Source organism: Acanthochromis polyacanthus, chromosome 15 (assembly GCF_021347895.1).
Source record: "Acanthochromis polyacanthus isolate Apoly-LR-REF ecotype Palm Island chromosome 15, KAUST_Apoly_ChrSc, whole genome shotgun sequence".
NCBI lineage: Eukaryota > Metazoa > Chordata > Actinopteri > Pomacentridae > Acanthochromis > Acanthochromis polyacanthus.
The window spans coordinates 20,995,798-21,013,912 of NC_067127.1; the positions used below are offsets into that span (position 1 = coordinate 20,995,798).

General features: G+C 39.4%; 1 protein-coding gene across 4 annotated transcripts in view; it reads right to left on the reverse strand.

Moving 5' to 3' along the window:
* Positions 1 to 18,115, reverse strand: part of gbf1 (golgi brefeldin A resistant guanine nucleotide exchange factor 1) — an 89,744-nt gene that overhangs the window by 13,234 nt on the left and 58,395 nt on the right. For 2 of the 4 annotated variants that reach the window (XM_022194324.2, XM_022194326.2), the window contains 23 exons: positions 17,883 to 18,051; positions 17,429 to 17,640; positions 16,851 to 16,949; positions 16,561 to 16,755; positions 15,314 to 15,506; positions 15,021 to 15,152; positions 14,833 to 14,921; positions 14,532 to 14,734; positions 14,232 to 14,355; positions 12,154 to 12,279; positions 9,747 to 9,829; positions 8,449 to 8,685; positions 7,915 to 8,008; positions 7,169 to 7,345; positions 6,906 to 6,970; positions 6,528 to 6,651; positions 6,044 to 6,115; positions 5,761 to 5,855; positions 5,501 to 5,654; positions 3,828 to 4,053; positions 3,010 to 3,167; positions 2,223 to 2,472; positions 556 to 776 (listed from right to left, as the gene is read on the reverse strand). In XM_022194324.2, coding sequence (XP_022050016.1) covers positions 556 to 776; positions 2,223 to 2,472; positions 3,010 to 3,167; positions 3,828 to 4,053; positions 5,501 to 5,654; positions 5,761 to 5,855; positions 6,044 to 6,115; positions 6,528 to 6,651; positions 6,906 to 6,970; positions 7,169 to 7,345; positions 7,915 to 8,008; positions 8,449 to 8,685; positions 9,747 to 9,829; positions 12,154 to 12,279; positions 14,232 to 14,355; positions 14,532 to 14,734; positions 14,833 to 14,921; positions 15,021 to 15,152; positions 15,314 to 15,506; positions 16,561 to 16,755; positions 16,851 to 16,949; positions 17,429 to 17,640; positions 17,883 to 18,051 — 3,498 coding nt within the window. The remainder of the gene's footprint in view (positions 1 to 555; positions 777 to 2,222; positions 2,473 to 3,009; positions 3,168 to 3,827; positions 4,054 to 5,500; positions 5,655 to 5,760; positions 5,856 to 6,043; positions 6,116 to 6,527; positions 6,652 to 6,905; positions 6,971 to 7,168; positions 7,346 to 7,914; positions 8,009 to 8,448; positions 8,686 to 9,746; positions 9,830 to 12,153; positions 12,280 to 14,231; positions 14,356 to 14,531; positions 14,735 to 14,832; positions 14,922 to 15,020; positions 15,153 to 15,313; positions 15,507 to 16,560; positions 16,756 to 16,850; positions 16,950 to 17,428; positions 17,641 to 17,882; positions 18,052 to 18,115) is intronic. The other 2 variants (XM_022194327.2, XM_022194325.2) reach the window with 1 other exon arrangement.

Below are 18,115 nucleotides of genomic sequence, written 5' to 3' on the forward strand. Positions count from 1 at the left end.
CTTTGCATATCTACCAAAATATGTAGTGTAAATGAATGCGGCCAGCTGCCCAGAAGTCAAAAGAGTGAATTTACAGTAAGTGTGGAGGACAGTGGCATGTGAAAGGAAATTCAAATAAACATATACTAGTATTACACTGTCGCTCTGCATTCTCACTCACCAATCATCATACCAAATATCCAGGACACATGGGATGATATCAGGAGGTTTGTAATGTCAAGTTCACAGACTGCCATGATTTGAAATGCTGCAGTATTTCACTCCACATAAGAGCTCTAAGGAAAACTTCACTTTGTGACATTTTTATTAGAGTCCCAATATTAAGTTATGCATGTCCTTAAAGTTTCTTTGGGCCCAAAGCTGTTATTACCCAAAAACATGTTGATGCCACAACCATCTTAGCCTTAGATGGGAGGATTTCAGTGTGGCAGTAAACTGCTGACTCATACTGATAGCACTGATAAGAAACATTTGAGGGGAAAAAAGGGATGATTTTGGGAACGCTGGGTTCAAATCAAAATAAGGTAGAAGGGTAAAGAGGGAGGGTGTACTTACGTCCTGACTAACCTGTAATGACACCGTGTGGTAGCTGGCTGGGACGCCCTCGTCCTCCTCATCATCACTGTGGGAACGTGACGGGCGCTGGCTGGATGCCCGGCTGCCGCCTCTTCGTGTGTTGCCTCCGCTGTCCTTTTCCCGGCCCCCTGCCTTCTTCCTCATCCGGGACTTTGAGGAGTCATACTTGTGGCTCTTCTTCTTGTCATGATTCCGGTAACCTGAGAAAGAAAATTATTGACAATAAAAAAAAAAAATCTGATTTATCTAAAACTAGATGCAGAGGTAGCTTTTATCTGGCAGGGTGCATCAAAAAAAGGGGAGGTGCATCAGTTCAGGAAGATTTGCAGATAACAGGGCTTCCTGCAGGCCTGGGTGTTTTGTTTCATCGGCAGTTGAATTACTTTCTGCACAGCTGTAAGCTTTGAAATGCTTTTACATCAAAACTATATTATACACTAAGGAGTACTGGAAAAAAGGAGAAAGCTCAACTTGATCTTTAGAATGACTGAAACAGACTCAGTGATCCATCCATCCACTATCTGTACAACACTGCATCCTCTGTAGGGTTTGGACACACCTTTTCATTCAAAGTTTTTTGTTCATTTTAATTATTTTCTACATTGTAGATTACATAACACTGGAGACATCAAAACTATGAAACACATACTGTTATGGGAATTATGTAGTAAACAAAGAAAGTGTTAAACAACAAGAATATGCTTTATATTTTAGTAGCTCCCTTTGGCTTTGATGGCAGCTTTGCATACTCGTGGCATTCTCTAAATCAGCTTCATGAGGTAGTCAGACTGTATGACTGTTAAATGTGAATTTCTTTACTATCCTTCATAGCTGACTAATTAGGTGAAGTGACTAATCAGTTTGAATCAAATGTTTATTCGCGCTGTTAAAACAACACCTCAATCATGACACAGTCTAGAGAATGCTTTATTAAGAGAGAGAGTGACTGAATTCAATGACATTTTAAAGGTACCTTTGTTAAATGTGCCAAATATTTTGTCCTCAGGGTTAAGTCTAGGACAAAGTATTTAGGACAAGGAACCAGTGATGTGCGCAGCACGATTAAAAGTGAATCACTGTGTATAAAAAACAAGAACAGTGATACAGAAGTGACAAAATGGGTTAAAATTTGTTGACCTATTGCATGAAAGTCTATCAGTGTTTTCATGGTTTATTCCACTGGAATCCACAAGTAAGTGGAAAATATAAAGGCCTGAACAGGACACAGAGCATCTGACCTCTGTAATGTAAATCACTGTAACCACTTGGAAGATGAATATCCCACTTTGTGGAAACGCAAGAAAGCAAGTATGATGTGTGAACAGTATAAGTTTGTTTCTTGTTATTACAGTAAAACAAAAGTTGTATGTAAATTATCTGCCTGTTCTAGATTGTTTCACATTTAGTTTAATGACTGCTGCTGAACCTCAGTCTTTCTGAGCTGAAGCCATCCAGGTCATTATCACAGAAAGATGTCCAGCCACCACAGAGCTACCAGACCAGTGGTTACAGACCACAGTACTACACACCAGTCTGCGATCATTATTAGACTTTTTCACATCATGTTTCTCAGTCATTTTTCACTTCATCAAAGTCTCTTGAATATTTAGTAAATGAAGTATTAACAATTCATTTTAATGTCTCACCTCCATTTAGGCTGGCCTCCACAAACACTCGTATAGCTCTAACACACAGTTCAAAGTTGTCCGGGGTGACGTGGGCTGCATCACGGACGATGAAGGACAGCGTTTCCACACACTTGATGAGAGACTTTGTGTCATGGTGGCCCAGGTCCTGGCCTAGCGTCAAACTGTACTGGTTGACCAGCGGGTGAGTCAGTTGAGTTTTAGAGCTTACTAGGGGAGTCTTACTCATCTCCAGGTCGTCTTTTCCAACCTTGAAAACAACACAAATCACAAGAGTAAGAACATGCATCAGAATATGATGCTCTGCTTAGAACTTCAGTACAATTTTTTATATTATATACCAGTACTTAAAAAAGAAATTAAAAGAAACACATTTCTTTTATTGTATTTCATTCTGAGATCTCTGATCACTTATCGTCTCAACTATATTTTTAAAGGTCCTAAACAAATGTTAGAGTACCGTATTGGTGTATATAACTTATTACTTCATACAACTTAAAGTACCATTGCTTGTGCTTGTCTATCCCTTAATGTGACCAGTCATTTCAGACTTCCATCGTGTTGAGAGTGATACGAAATGTTACTGGTCCAACAAAAGTAAGTGACATGAAGCCAACACATTAGATTGCCATCAGATTTATGGAACGGAGTGTTTTTTATGTGATGCTAAACATATGCAACTTTGTATGTTTCAAAGACTCCAAGTCTGCATTATACAGCACCCCATGTTTGTGTTTACATGTGTTTGGGTGTGTTTGTGTCTATATGTGTGTTTGTGTCTACTTACCACAAGCCATCCACTGCTGGCTACATCTACATCTGTTGTGGAGCGAGGGATCCTGGTCTTGCTGTGATCAGTGTAGACCTCTGAGTCAGATGTGTAGCCACGGTCTAACGTCACTTCACTGGAATGATGAGATGACAGCTCACTATCTGACTGGGCCCCTGGAGACACAAAACCAACAATTTATTTTTATTAGCATCCATTTATGCCATTCTTACATGCTTGATTGCTTTTTTTTAATATAACTAGGGCTCAGTACTGTACATTGACCAATGGAAAATAAACGACAATTTTTAGAAAAGCTTATAAAGCATTCAAAAAAATTGTGCTAATTGAAGAAGTTGTTTACTGGAATCTAAAGTGGACAGTGTTTTGAAACATTAGGAATTTCTCACAAAAAGCAGAGAGGGTCACATTTCAGATGCCTCAGAGTTTTGTTTTTTTTGCAGAACCTAAGATACACTGAGAACACACCCTATCCCTTTGGATATAAACTTGACAGTAAGATTGCTTCTGAAAGATGATATGGATTTGATGAATACATTTTATTATCTTCCTTGGTGGTGGGGACATGATTCTGCTACAGATGTGGTTTACTCTTGTTTTTTTCCTTCTTTCCTCAAAACGTAACGCACTATAAACTGTACATTGCTGTTGCTAAAGCGCTGAATTCCCAAGAAAATGTTTTTTTTTAGAAAGGATGTATTAATTTCAAGAGTAACTGCTGAGTTTATTCATCACTGGTTTTAAACCTTGTGTCATGAAGGTTGAGTTTAAAGTGTAAAGAGATCTCTGACAAAAAGCTTGGAGAAATACTGCACCTGTATCGTTGTCATTAGTCGTGGAGGTAAGCTGGAAGGAGGCAGGAGGTTTCACTCCAGCTCCGATGCACTCCAGCAGGGAGAAGAGTGTGTACCAGTCATCTGTACAGTGGATGTTGGCTGCATTGGTCTTTAGCAACTCATGAAGGCCATAAGCCACTTCCCTGCTGGCCCGGGCCAATACGTGAGGTTTCATCATCAGTAGCAGACGCAGGGAGAGAAGGACCTGCAAGAAGAGGAATCCTGCAGTAATTTATTGGACATTACATTTCAAGTACATTATACATGCTCCAATTTTATTTTCATTAGTACATTTTAATAAAATAAGGTAATCAGTGAATGGCCAACACCAGAATGACCATCAGCTACATTTCAAATGGCTTTCATCTACTTTTCCATGGTTAGTATAATTGTGCTGATATGGGGAGCTTTAAAGGATTGACTGAAATGCAAGTGCTTCTTTGACCTAAAATATATTCTGTTTGGTTGCGTAGTATTTTGATTAAGTGAAATAACTGAATACCACCTGCTGCAGTAAAACAACTTTGTACAGAAAAATCTTACCTTTGTTTAGAATTTTTAGCTGCTGTATTCCCACAGGCAATTACAAACATTACAAATACTGCAGAAGTGAAAATTTACTCAATTATATCAGGGTATAGTCTATATGTAAAAAAAGGGAGAAAGCAGTTTACATAATAGTGTCTTTTTTCTGTATTAACGCTTACAAACGTTTTGACACGTAGAAACATTTAGTTAATGGAGTTTAACTGGAGGTCACCCTCCTACAATAAGATGGAGTCAGCATTAAATTACCTGCTTATCAGTACATACATCATGAAGAACATTCAATTATTGGCTTTTGTTATCAGCCCTGTGATTTCAATTTGTTGGTCTCCAAAGTAAATGCAGGCTGTGGCTGACCATGTTTCAATCATCCATTAGTCAGAACATTTCTATCCTAAGACTCACACATTACTGAGTAAATACTGTAAATCATGCTCTATTTTGCAGATAAAAGCACAATATGAGATTTATCATTACCATAGAGTGGTTGTTCTGACTGAAGAATGGGAAGTGGGAACAAATAAACAGACAACTGCTAAAGAAGGGTGGTCGTACAGCAGCACATTGACATACACTACTATTCAAAAGTTTGGGCTCACTTAGAAATGTAATTATTTTTGAAAGAAAGGCAGTTTTTTTCAATGAAGATCACATTAAATTAATCAGAAATATAGTCTAGACATTGTTAATGTGGTAAATGACTATTCTAGCTGGAAACGGCTGATTTTTAATGGAATATCTCCATAGGGGTACAGAGGAACACTTCCAGCAACCATCACTCCTGTGTTCTAATGCTACACTGCAGCAAGCAAGAATAAAACAAAGATTACAATCCCTATCATTAGAGGCTGTGCGACCTAAAAAACATATTGTATTTGGACTATCGCTCAAAAAAAAGACAGTGAATGTGCTCGCCAAAACAGTGACAAAACACAAGGTTGTGGACAAACAACAATCATGAAGATGATGATTATCTTAGCCTGTAACATCGCATTAGCTGAGCTGCAGTGTTAGCTGTCTGGATGAGTGTGTGTGTGTGTGTGTGTGTGTGTGTGTGTGTGTGTGTGTGTGTGTGTGTGTGTGTGTGTGTGTGTGTGTGTGTGTACCTGAGAGCTAATATCTTCTCGTCGTAGCAGGCGGATAGCGAGCCGAAGGAGTCCCACCACAGCTCTCTCCACCAGGAAGCAGCTCTCGGTAGCATGAACGCAAAGCTGGCAGAGGTGGTCACGCACCGTCTGCCACACACAGGACACACGGTCTCTGCACACACAGAGAGGGAGACGTTCGGCGTTTAAAGAATGACAGTAGCAACACAGATGACTAACTGTGAAGGTATGATTGTATCATTGAAGATTCTCCCTCCTACCGGTTCTCTAGAACAATTCGCAGCAACATCTCCAAGCAGAAGGCAGCATCCTCCTCATCGTAGGTCTCTTCATCTGGGGTGACTGATATCAGAGCCTGAAGAGGAGAACTTACTTAATCTAATTTGTTTTTGTTGAACCGTGACGTAAAAGGCATTTACTGGAAACATTTACCCAAATTAGTCAACAAGCACTTGAAGAAAATAATTCTATCATGCAGTATAGCAGACAATTATGGGCTAAATATAGTCAGTTAATAAAAAAAAGGATGTTAAAAACAATAACCTTCATTAGCTCCTGTAGAGACTCCAGTTGCAGGAATTTACTCTCTGTGATCAGCTTTTCTGGGTCACATTTCTAAAAAGAGAAAAAAACGAGAAGTCAGATATATTGACCCAAACAAAATGCATTAAATGAAGCAGGCAAAGCAAGTTCACAGTTTCACACCTGATCTACACTGAAATATAAAAAACTGGATGAGACAAGACATTATAGAAATAATGCAGACATTACAATGAGCAATAAAAAGCTTCACTGCCAAAGATATGTGTATAAAGGAAAAGTAAAAATAACAAAAACAAAACATAAAATAAAACAATTTGAGCGCAATCATGTAGCAAGAGATGTGCTATCACAGATATATGGCACATAATACTGTTAAATTTGAAATGTATTTATTCTAATAATGGAAGGATATAACAGACAAATATTTTACTATATATCATAATTACAGACAGGGTTAAGGCATAATGCTCTGTGTGTTCAGTACCTTTATGCAGTTAATAGCAGCTTGCTTGGCTTCTTGGTTTTCTGTGGACGGCCCTCTAAGTCCCGACTGCTCGGCTCCGCTCAGCGTCAGCCAGTTGACAAAACTTAATACTGCTGACTCACCACTGACAAGGATTAGAGGGAGATTATTCGACCTTTACTCTTAACCCAGAGCTGTTAAATTATACATATTCCTAAATATTAAAAAACTGGTCACTTTTTCTCAAAATAAAGGGGAAAAAACTATGAAAGGAACACAGCTGAACTGAGGTGTGGAGTAAAGTTTAACAATAAATGGAAAAATATCATCCTGGAATAAGTTTTTATTTTTCATGTAGATACTGTATATAAAAAGATAGTGAATGAGATTTGTGCATACCGATTTGAAGGGGTTTCCTCTCGTTGAAGAGAAATTTTTCCGTTTGGCTCCACAAAATCCTCCACCTGAGGCGACACACAGTGCAAAGCAGTGAACAGTAGGTGGCAGCAGAGTACACAAAATGCAGTCTCTCTTCTGACAAGCACAAATTACTACTACAGACCCCTCAGTGTTTTCACAATGTTGACATTGTTCAGTCAGTGACGGAAGGGAAAGAGTTAGTGAGCGTGTGAGTGTTTAGAGTTTAGAAATGGAGTCCTGACCTCAACCATGGGCTTGGGCAAGAGCTCGGCTCTGAACAGCTGCAGCATGGAGTCCATAATGTTCTTCCAGCCCTCCCTCAGGATGTTGCCATGCCGATGGGCGAGGTCAAACACTGTCTTGGCTGCTGTCTGGGCCTTACTGTTGCTGCCAAACACTGTAGGAAGGTTTTCCACGGACTGCAGGGGGAGAGGACACACCAACAGTAAGACATTCCAAAAGAGTTTATCGTTTGTACGTGGGTTTTTTTAACACAATTTTGTCCGTTTCAATTACAGGAAAGAATTTTGTTTACACCACATCACTATTTTTATTAATTTACAGAAGGTGTCACAGCCTTAGGAGTCAAGTTTGTTTATATAACCTGTTTGTTATCATGTCTAGAACAGCTCTGACATAAAAGAGTCCTCACAACTATTACTAGCCCCCACATTCATTGCTTTGACTGAAAATATTTCGATACATCATCAAATCAGAAATATTATGATAAATAAAACTCATAAACAATGATTCAAAAGTATGTTATAAAATACTTGTTTGTGTAGTGGTTTAATTTTTCTTCTTTTGGGGTATTTTTATAGTGTATTGTCACCATTATCAGATTCTTTTTTTAATTATGGGCTCAAATGATAAAAGTAAATAACTATTCTAAGCTAGGCTCAATCGACAGCATTTTTTTTGGTTAAGTACGGGTTCCTATTAGCACAACAAGATGCTGTGGAGGTTATTTTGTCTGACAGTGCCTCACCTCACTACTCAGAGTGGTGAACTTGCAGAGGGAGATGATCAAATTGTCAAAAACATCGCTGAAGCCATAGTGAGCCGCTATCATTGCACATTTCCTGCAAAGACAGAAACACAGATTACAATACAGTATGAAAATTCACAAATACGCAAAAATCATAAACTACTCATTCTTGAAAATTTGCAGCAGAGTAAGCTAGATACACTTCCATCCATTTCACTCAGGTCAATCCACAAACAAGGGAGAATGTTTAAATTACGACACAATTTATTCTCATAAGACAGTCCAGCTTTTTAAAACAGCCATTGTGAATACAAAATGATGGATGTTTTAAGAACTGCTTTGATTTCGAGGGAAACATGATCTATTAAAAAACAGCAATGTTTAGAGTACAACGCATGGTCAATTTTAAAAATTCTAAGGTGAGACCAATAACAAAATAGAGAGTGAAGGTTGTGCTGCTGCACTTCCAAATCCTCATTTAAAATGCCTCCCTGTTCCATCATCTGATCTGCTGACTACTCTCAACCAATGTACCTGAAGCCAGTGATTGCCTTCTGGATGATGTTGTCGTCAAGGCTTTTGTCAAAGACGTAGGAGAGGGCAGCGATGGTGGGACCCCAAGTCATGGTGAACAAGTCATGGTCGTAGCTGCCGGGTGGCAGGAGGAGGAAAACCCCTTCAGGTGTGGCGCCACGGTGCAGCAAAACACTCCACACATAGTTCTCCTTCACTAAACCTGTCTGCTCGTCTGGCATCACAATTTCCTCATTCCTGTAGAGGAAAAACACATGTTAAATGGTAAATGGTCAGCACTGGAAGGACTTGCCTAAATAAAGAGGTTTAAAACAGACAAAAGTTTAAGTCTGGAATTATCTAATCAAAGAAAATAAACCTGATTATGATTCTGATAACAAGTTTAGCATATGAGCTGAAAGCAGGAGGATTGTTAAACTACATATTACTTTACTCCTGCTTTGTTTATATTCACTGGCAAAGTAACACTGTATGAAGCAGAGTTGTTGCTACTAGTTCTTGCAGATCCCCATGAACTTTTCTTTCCAAAATTATGCTTCCAAAATGTGTCCAAATGTATATTTCTGTAAGCGCTTTTCATCGTGCCATCTGATGCCAGTTGTTAGTGCTTAACAGTAGAGCTAAAATGATTACTAATACGTAGCTAGACGCTCTCTTGATTGTGATAAAAATATCCCCTGAAAACTCATCTCTGGTCATCAAAATGACATTTTCATATATTTAGTTTTTTCACCTAACTTAAAATGGCTCAAATGTGACTCCACGTGTTGACTGCTTTTGTTATCTACTTAACGATCCACATATCTGCTATGTGTGGAACTGTGAATCTGTAAATTGTTCCCCACCTCCGTCTCCAACCATCCCTCTGCTGCTTGCCTACAGCTTAAGTATCCTCTGTTCCTGTAAATGTACTTTCTACTACACAGTGTGGAGTTGTACTATTGGAATGATTCAGTCACACAAATGCAACATTTTAACGGTTCTGATGAATATTAATATTTCCTTCTTTAGGTTTCCTGAGTTTCTTAGGTTGATTAAAAATGAAACCCTGAATGCGTAAATCTGTGTTTTTGACCACTGGAGCAGATACAAAGGTTTAATGTTCAGCCATACCATTGAATTCAAATTCAGCCTTATGTCAACTTTAGCATAGCATAAAAAACCCTATACAGACATGATAACAAGGATAAAAACTATATTTTCACTGAGGATCTTCAGGGTGGTTTTATCTTACAGGTTATGTTTCTCAGGTAACTATTGAGAGTCAGGTGAGTTCTGTGCTTTTGCTGGCAGCTTACTTGATAGCATTGTAGATGTCCTCCAACATATCCTGGTCAAAGTCTTTGTTTCCATTTACTCCTTTCAGATTTTTCTTGAATTGCTGTTTAAGAAAAAAAGAATAAACAGTTTGATCTTTGCTTCCTGATTAAAACCATTTTAATTACATCACATGAAAAACTGGCTGTTTTTTCTGCTCTCTGCAGTCAACAATGCATCTCAACACAGAGGTTTAGCTCAGACACACAAACCTCTGGCTGTAAGTGCTTTGTTGACTGAGCATCAAGCCAGGAACTGAAAGGGCCTTGAGTGGAAATACACTTGTTATGTGTCACTTAATATGCTTCAGTTGGATCATTAGAAAAACGAGGATTAGAAGCAAGAATCTCCTGTAAACAAACACAACCAACCGGCGATGACTGACAGCCTCAAGGCTTTTATGCCAAGACTTGACAAGGTTTGTCCTACTTGCGGTATGATGAGGGGAAACAGGAGCTTCTCTACAGGGACACACAAAGAAATAAACACTGACACAGAGAGAGCAAGAGGCTACCGGGGGTCAGGCCTCCTAATTTTCATGCTGCTATCAGGGGCAGACAGCCTCTAACACACATATATTCACCCACCATCAGAGCAGCTCTAGGAGCAGCAGCTGACGACAATATGTTTTGCTTAATGGACAAAATGAATATCATACCACTGATTGAACCTGTACCTCGCTCACAACATGTCATGGCACTGACAAAGAAGAGTATCTGATTTACACACAGAGACGCTGGGCATAGTTTTCCCATTTCAAAAATAACCCCACTGCCAACACATGCTGTGATGAATGCTACACATTGCAAACTGCTAAGTAAGTGAAGTGCTGGGCGCCACTTTTATTGGCCCTCTCCAAGCTATTGTGTGGAAGCCTCTGCCTGTTGTCTGAGCCTGGAGGTCAACGAGCCCTTCTTCACCAAACCACAGCTGACCTTTCAGGGATGTGCGGGGATAATTTAAACATACAAGAGCAGCTGTATGGTGCGGTACAACTTGACTCAAGAAAGATCAAATCTGCCATGTGTACATACAACTGAGTGAGGCAGACAAAAAGAGAAAGCAAGTGCCTGCTATTGTTTGTCAGTAAGAGTGGCCCACCCACTGTTCACAGGCTGCCCCAGAGACTCTGTTTAGTCCTCAGCAGCTGCCAATCAAAGACAGAAAAACACAGGCAATAGATAACGCCAGAGACGGAGAGAAACCCCACCTCCTCCCCTGCCCCCGGCCGCCTGTTTAGGATGAGTTCACTTCGCAGACAGACCACCACTGGCTACAGCTGCTGGCTGTGGGCTTTCTGAGCCGCCAAGCTGCACCAGTGCAAATGCTGGCACACTCAGAGGAATGTCACACCATCAGACACAAATGGTGGCATGTTCCAGTGGGAGAAAAAATAGCAATATGAAAACATTGCAGTTCTTTTCCCTATGCGCTATAGTGGAGCATATTAGTTCAACTACTTCTCAACTTACTATGGCAGAAAGAAATGTTCAACTTTTATTGGTGAGATATGGAACAATTAAACTAAGAATTAGGACAAGTAGACAGCTCTGTTTTTTAGAAACAGGGAAGAGCACCGATGAGAGATGGGCCACAGCAAAATGCAACTGATTAAATCATGATGTCCTAGCATTGACAAACAACATTTGAAACACTGATGACTCTTCCTAAAAGCCAACTCATGGGGATGTTGGGCAAACCACTCACCTAGTGTTCAAGTTTTAACGCAATCTTATTGTTTTCATAATCTCAACTGAATCTAAACTTTAGCAGTATGATGTAATATTAATTAGAATGAAACACTGAGCATCTGTGCTTCATTTGTGTCCTCATGCACCATAAAATGGATTAAAAAATGTATATACATTATAGCTTATCACAGCTTGCAAATTACATACTTTTCTATTAGTTTTTGAGCACAATAACATACAGCACCCTCCATAATTATTGGCACCCCTGGTTAAGATGTGTTCTTTAGCTTCTAATAAATTCATTTTTTTCTAAATAATATAAGACCACAATGGGAAAAAGAGGAAAATTCAACCTTTAATTCAAGTGCATTTATTCAGGGGGAATAAATGCACTTAATCTTCTCCTATAATATATTTTTGTACAATTTTCAGTGTGAGGGTATGCTTCTGCAATAAAAATTGAACTTATTTTAAGGTTTTCAACACATCTTAACCAGGGGTGCCAATAATTATGGAGGGCGCTGTATAATGCACAAGCTTAATGGTTTTGCTACACTTGACAGGGTCAGTGTGGTTTACAGCAGCAAGTTGGAGAGACCTGCTCAAATGGAGGCTATTTGGCCAACGACTGCGCAGATCTGAAACATGTTGCGTGCACAAATGTGCGAGTCTATGTGTGAGAGAGAGAATCACTTACCTCTACTGTCATGGGGATGTTCTGTTTGCGGACATTGTGGTTATGCTGGTCAGTGTTCAGCATAATGACAGCGTAGGCCAAGGCAAAGCCTGCATCGTTGGTCATGAAAGGAGACCCGTTCACTTTCTATAAACACAAACATACAGTGCAACGTGATATATTACACAATGAACAGTAAATCTAAAGCTTAGAGTCAATCGTTTTTAACAGAACTCCAAATGAGAAGCTGGGTATACTGTATGTTACATAAGAATAGCTAACCTTGTTTCTGCTCTGTAACCAACCTTGCCCATCCTCCTAATATCACACTGACCCCATAGAGTGGAAAACTCATTTACCGTGTCACTGCCTAAAATTAATCATCTACTCTTTCAAAGCCACTATTTGTGTGTATGTGGTCGGTCTAAGAAAAGGACATTACTTGGAATAGTTTCCAGGTCACATGGCTACTCCTGCTATTTTGAGAAGTCAAATGTTCCCCCCTGTGGAGTTTGTCCTTTGCTCATCATTGTGTATATGTGTGAGTCTGTTTCAACGCTTATGCTATCCAATGACTATAATCTGGAGTGTTAATCATGTCAGTGACAGCGTTTGATCCATCATCTTCTGAACAACTGGAATTATCTGATGATGGACAGCACAGTTTGTGACCAGGCTGGGCTTATAGAATGAAAATGGAAGAAAAAGATGTGTGTGAAGGAGGCACCAGGGCATTAAGAGACAGAAATTGTAGTTCCGTTTTAAGATATGGGGGGACATAATGATGTTGCCCTTGTCAGAGGCACTCAGGCCTTTACACATGTCCTTTCCTCCTAAAACAACTGAATGTTCAGTTTTCATTTGATTGTAACGCAGAGCCTGGCAGGTGCAAATGTTATGAGATAATCAACATTATATCCTTTACGCCTGGAAGGTCATAGTGTTCTGGCTTATTACTCCGCCAAGGAATTGGGCTTAGTTATGTGATGATCGGCATATGTCTGTCCCTGTGTGTCTGTCCGTCTGTCTGTTAGCAACATTACTCAAAAACAGACTAACGGATTTGGATGAAATTTTCAAGGAAGGTCAGAAATGACACAAGGACTGAGTGATTAGTGAGTTTGGCAGTGATGCTGCTTATAGTCTGGATCAACAACTTGTCAAAGATTTATGTATCATTGTGAGATAGTGGAACGGCATCACTGTAACTATGACTACAAGTGAACACTACGTAAGCTGCCTGCTGATGATCACATGATCCTACTACAAATCCACCACTGCAGACTCATCAGGACTCAACAGTGGATTAAATTGTGGGGATGTTTCCAAGTCCCACCAATTCCCGCCATCTGCTACATATTTAGGTCACATGATTTAGTATCCGTACATAACGTACACATCATAACACATGCCTGTGCTCAGCAGAAGGTCATTTTGTTTGTGGGTATATCTATATTAAATGGCCACATTCTATGTTGCTGCAATTTCTTATCATCAATAACTAATAAATACACAAATGTTGCATTCCGGAAAAGAAAAAAAAATTGACAGTGCCACATGGGGGGAATGAACAAACTTGGCGGAGTATTGCACTCTCTAAGTGCTTTTCTAGTTTGTGTTAATCAGTCAGCAGAAAAACTATGACTTAATTTACCACACATTGTTGGTTTAGGGCTGGTTACTAAGTCATTCCAGTTCAAAAAATTTAAGTCACTGTCACTTGCATTAAAGTCAACTCACAAATCAATCTTGAATATCTTGCAATATATGTACGTAGTTTGACTTGGATCCATACATTCTATGTAAAACATTGGTCACAAGTTGATGCGGGCAAATTGAAACTAAGTTGCAACATCTTACATTTTCAATTTCACAGGTTGATAAAGTTTTCCCTTAAAATAAATTCAATTTTAATCTGGCAATCCTCTTAGTAAGCCAATATAATGACAGTTGTTGCAGTTGGAGTATAAGTTGTCTGTCTTGTTTGAATCCTGTGTAACCAAGGCCACATCTTCAGAGTTTTATGCTGCTCACCTTGTTAACCACATGGCAACAAAGAACTGCTGAGCTATTTCAAAGGCTGAAGAAATGTGTCTTACATGCCAGTTGTCTGTGAACGTTTCCAGCAGCCTCTGAATGACAGGAGCCTCTCCAGGTAGTCTAAATGCCTCTAGGTAGAGCCGCAGGGCCTCATCAATACGAAGCCCCTGGAAAGTGAACGTGCTGCAATAAAGATGTACATTATTAGAACAACTCAAGTTTTAACAAATAGAGAAATGTTTAAAAACACTGCACACACAAACGCTTCATGTAACCAAAACCTCTGTACCCCTAAGACATTGGAAAATAACATTAAAATGATCAACAAATGTTCTCAGCGCTTTAGAATTTCCCCCTACTTCACAAAGCTGTCCAGGAGTTCCATGTTCTTGCGATCACTGATGCACTCGCCAATCATTTTTTTGTCCAGTCTGGGGTTTTCTCTGAGCCACTGAGCCACCTGATTGTTGTCCATGGGGTTACTGAGGAGGCCTTTTTCCTGCAGGAACTGGATTCCCTTCTTGGGCTTCTGGTTAAACTGCTCTGTGCCAGTGATCAGCAGCTGGACGCATGGCAAGAAAAGCCGTTAGAAGGAGCAGTAGTAGATTTGAGAATTGGCTGAGGATGTAATATTACACTAAATCGAGATCAGGTACTCACCTTTTTCTTTGTTCTAATTTCTATCAACTCCTGCGAATCAGGTAAACAAGATAAGAAGCGCTGAGGCTTTTTCAGAGCTCTCTTCTCAGCTGCAGTAAAGAATAAAATATATATCAGCTTCCACACAGATTTCATCCCATGCTTATGATGACTTGAATGAAAAAACTATGTTTAAGAGCCAATCTCACAAGTATCACTGTCTCCTTGATCCTGTCTACCCAGTTTCATCTTCTCTGCCATCAGATGTCCACTGGTAGGTGGACACACGGGTGGATTCTCAGATTGAGGAAGGCCATTGGTACTGGCCAGTCTACTAAGATCTGAAACAAAATAAAATATGTTCTGTGAAAAACTGACATTTTTGAGCCAGAGCTATTAATATCTGACATTTGCAGCATTTCCTATCTTATTATTGTACATATTTTCATAGCCATAACAGAAACATGTCTATAATGTCACTGATGTGTGCAGGGGTGTATACCAGTAGCAGAATCTGTTCCATTTTTAGTTGGACCTTCTCCTTCTGCCATCAGTGTCTCTGACTGATCATGTTGAGTGCTACTGTTGAGCACCTTGGCCTGGCAGTGGGCTTCAGTGCTGTCAATCACTGTAAGCAGAGCCTCCAGTGATAGGAGATGGGTGGTGTACAATTGCCCCGATACTGGGAATGCATTCTACAGCAAGAGGGGAAAAAAACATTTTACAAAAAAGCTGTTTTAATAAAAATATTTCATCAGTTCATAGAGTCAGTTCTATGATCTATTGAGACGTGTGTATAGTCTCAAAAAGGGCTCACAACTAAAGATTTTTTTCATTACATTTGTAATTAAGAAATAGCGTAGTTTAAGGAAACACAACTCAAAAACACAGTTTATGAAGCTGTTTTTAGTGCCACATGGAATACGATTTACCTCATTTCTCAAGCGCATTCCTATTGAAGAATTACAGAAAGCTAGAAAAAAAACAGCTGAAAAATAATTTAAGTTGCTGATAAATTTGATACTTGGTCGTTATGAGTTAACGAGCTTCCAATGTAGCTGGCAGTGGCAGCAGTGTTTGCACTAAAGGCACTATTATACATTATATTTTCATGCTTTAACCTCACTGCACTGCAGGAAAAGGAGACCGTTTGTCCCCACAACCATTAGGTACCACAGCATATTGTTGGCTGCCACATTTCAGTAACTATATTTGTACTTTTTTTCTACAAGCACCATTAGTTTTTTTCTTGCACTTTAACTTGTTTCTTCTGTCAGCATGATCTGCACCTTATTTTTCTTACATGTAATATGTGTGAGCTACTGGATACCTTGAATTTCTATCTATGTACATATGTATGTATGTATGTATGCATCTGTCTGTCTGTCTGTATCTATCCATCCATCTATTCATCCATCCATACTAAGTTTACTATAATACATATACTACGTTCAAGCAGAAGCATTTATCCACCCACTTCTAATATTGCAAAATAGCAGTAGAAAAAAAATTATTGAATTGTCTTTCTTCCAATTATGAGCCAAGTCTGATCCATTTGGATTACAATAAAGCAAAGGAGGAAATCATAATTCCTTTTTTTTTACATTTATATAAATGAGCAAAAACTACCACTAAAAACAACAAGGATTTCTGAAGTTTTAAGTCCATGATGTTCATGATGTTTTAAATAACAAATATCTTAAAAATCAACTCCATATTTTTTAAGCGACCCCATAAGGGTAATATTACCTTGGACAGCAGTTTGGTGAGGTCTTCAAACAGATTGGAGCAGTAGAAATCACAGTCATAGTTGATGTACAGCTCAGTGACAAAGCTGGGGATTCTCCATAGCTGGACAAGTGCCTCGAGAGCCATTTCCTTCATCTCATACGGCATCTTCATGTTCTCTGATGTGATAATTTCCATCAGTTTCTTCAGGTACATCTGCCAGGTCAAAACAGAGGTTGATGAGTATTAGATCACGACAGTTTTACCAAACAGCTAGATTCCAAAAGCAGCAAACTGGATAACATGGTTACCTCAAGTTGAAACTTTAGATGCACCCTCATGCTTTCAAAAAGCAAGAAGCAAACTCGTATAGAGGAAGCATACAGGTTCATACGGTCCACACTCAGCAGCTACAAAATAGATCAGACAGATCATCACAAAAGAGACATTAAAATACTAATCAAAAATAAATAAATCCCGCAAAATACTGTGTTTCTCATAATACAGCATCATTTTGTTTTCGTGCTACTTCACAAGTAGCAAACATACTCATCGTCCTTCAGCATACAAATCATGGCAGAAACACTATGGTGTTAGTTCAATGTTATTTTAATCAAAGCAAGAATTTGCACAGGTGAAAAATGTAAAAATGTAAGGATTCAACCAGATGCCAGCTTCAGGTCAACCAATGCGAAGTGGCTACACCTAGCTAGCAGCTTCTGCAAGTTTCCAATTTCAGGAAATAGACAATACAGCTCAAAAAGCTTTTTACCAACAATCTGACTGTCACTAATGCAGAGAAAATATTCCTAAAGTATCGATTCAACGATAGACCATACAGATACAGATGTGCAACAACTCCAAACATTATTTATACACTCTATTTTACCTGGAAGAGATGTCTGCAGAGCTCATCTTTGACCAGCACCAGTAAAGACTGGTAGTTAGCAATGTGTGCCGACTCAAGTGCTACAGTCAGCAGCTGCAGGCCCATGTGCATCATGGCATCAGTGTTGTGGCGGTCATTGGGGTGGGTGAGTGAGATTAGAAAGCGAAAGAGTTCCCTCAAACATGGGAGGCCATAAGGGATAAGAGACGCTCCTACAAACAAGTGGAGGACAGAAGTTAAGGAACAGTTTTACCTGACAAGTTAAGAAAATGTTCTCAGTGCGTAAAAAAGGACTTTACAATATTGAACTCTCAAAATTAACTAATATGTACTAAGCTCTTCATGAGTTCACTGTTTATCACAAGCAGCTGTTGACTTGTCAACTATGTATCAGGAAAAAGTGTCTTCCCCATTTGCAAACAAAGCAATGCAAAAAATCCTCTAGCATCCCTACCATCTCTTTGTGTAGACTGTGTGAAACGGACTCCTCGAGGGTTTACGTAGTCCATGTCATGGACAGAGGCGCTGTCTGACTGATCTGTAATGGAGTCTTTATCTTCTAGAACCTCTGGGATGGACTCCACTGAGGTTGCCTGAGATGGTTCAACCTGTCTGCTTTCAGACTGGTTGTAGGTGGAAACAGAACACAAGAAGTTAAAGGCACATAGCAGGAGGAATTCACTACAG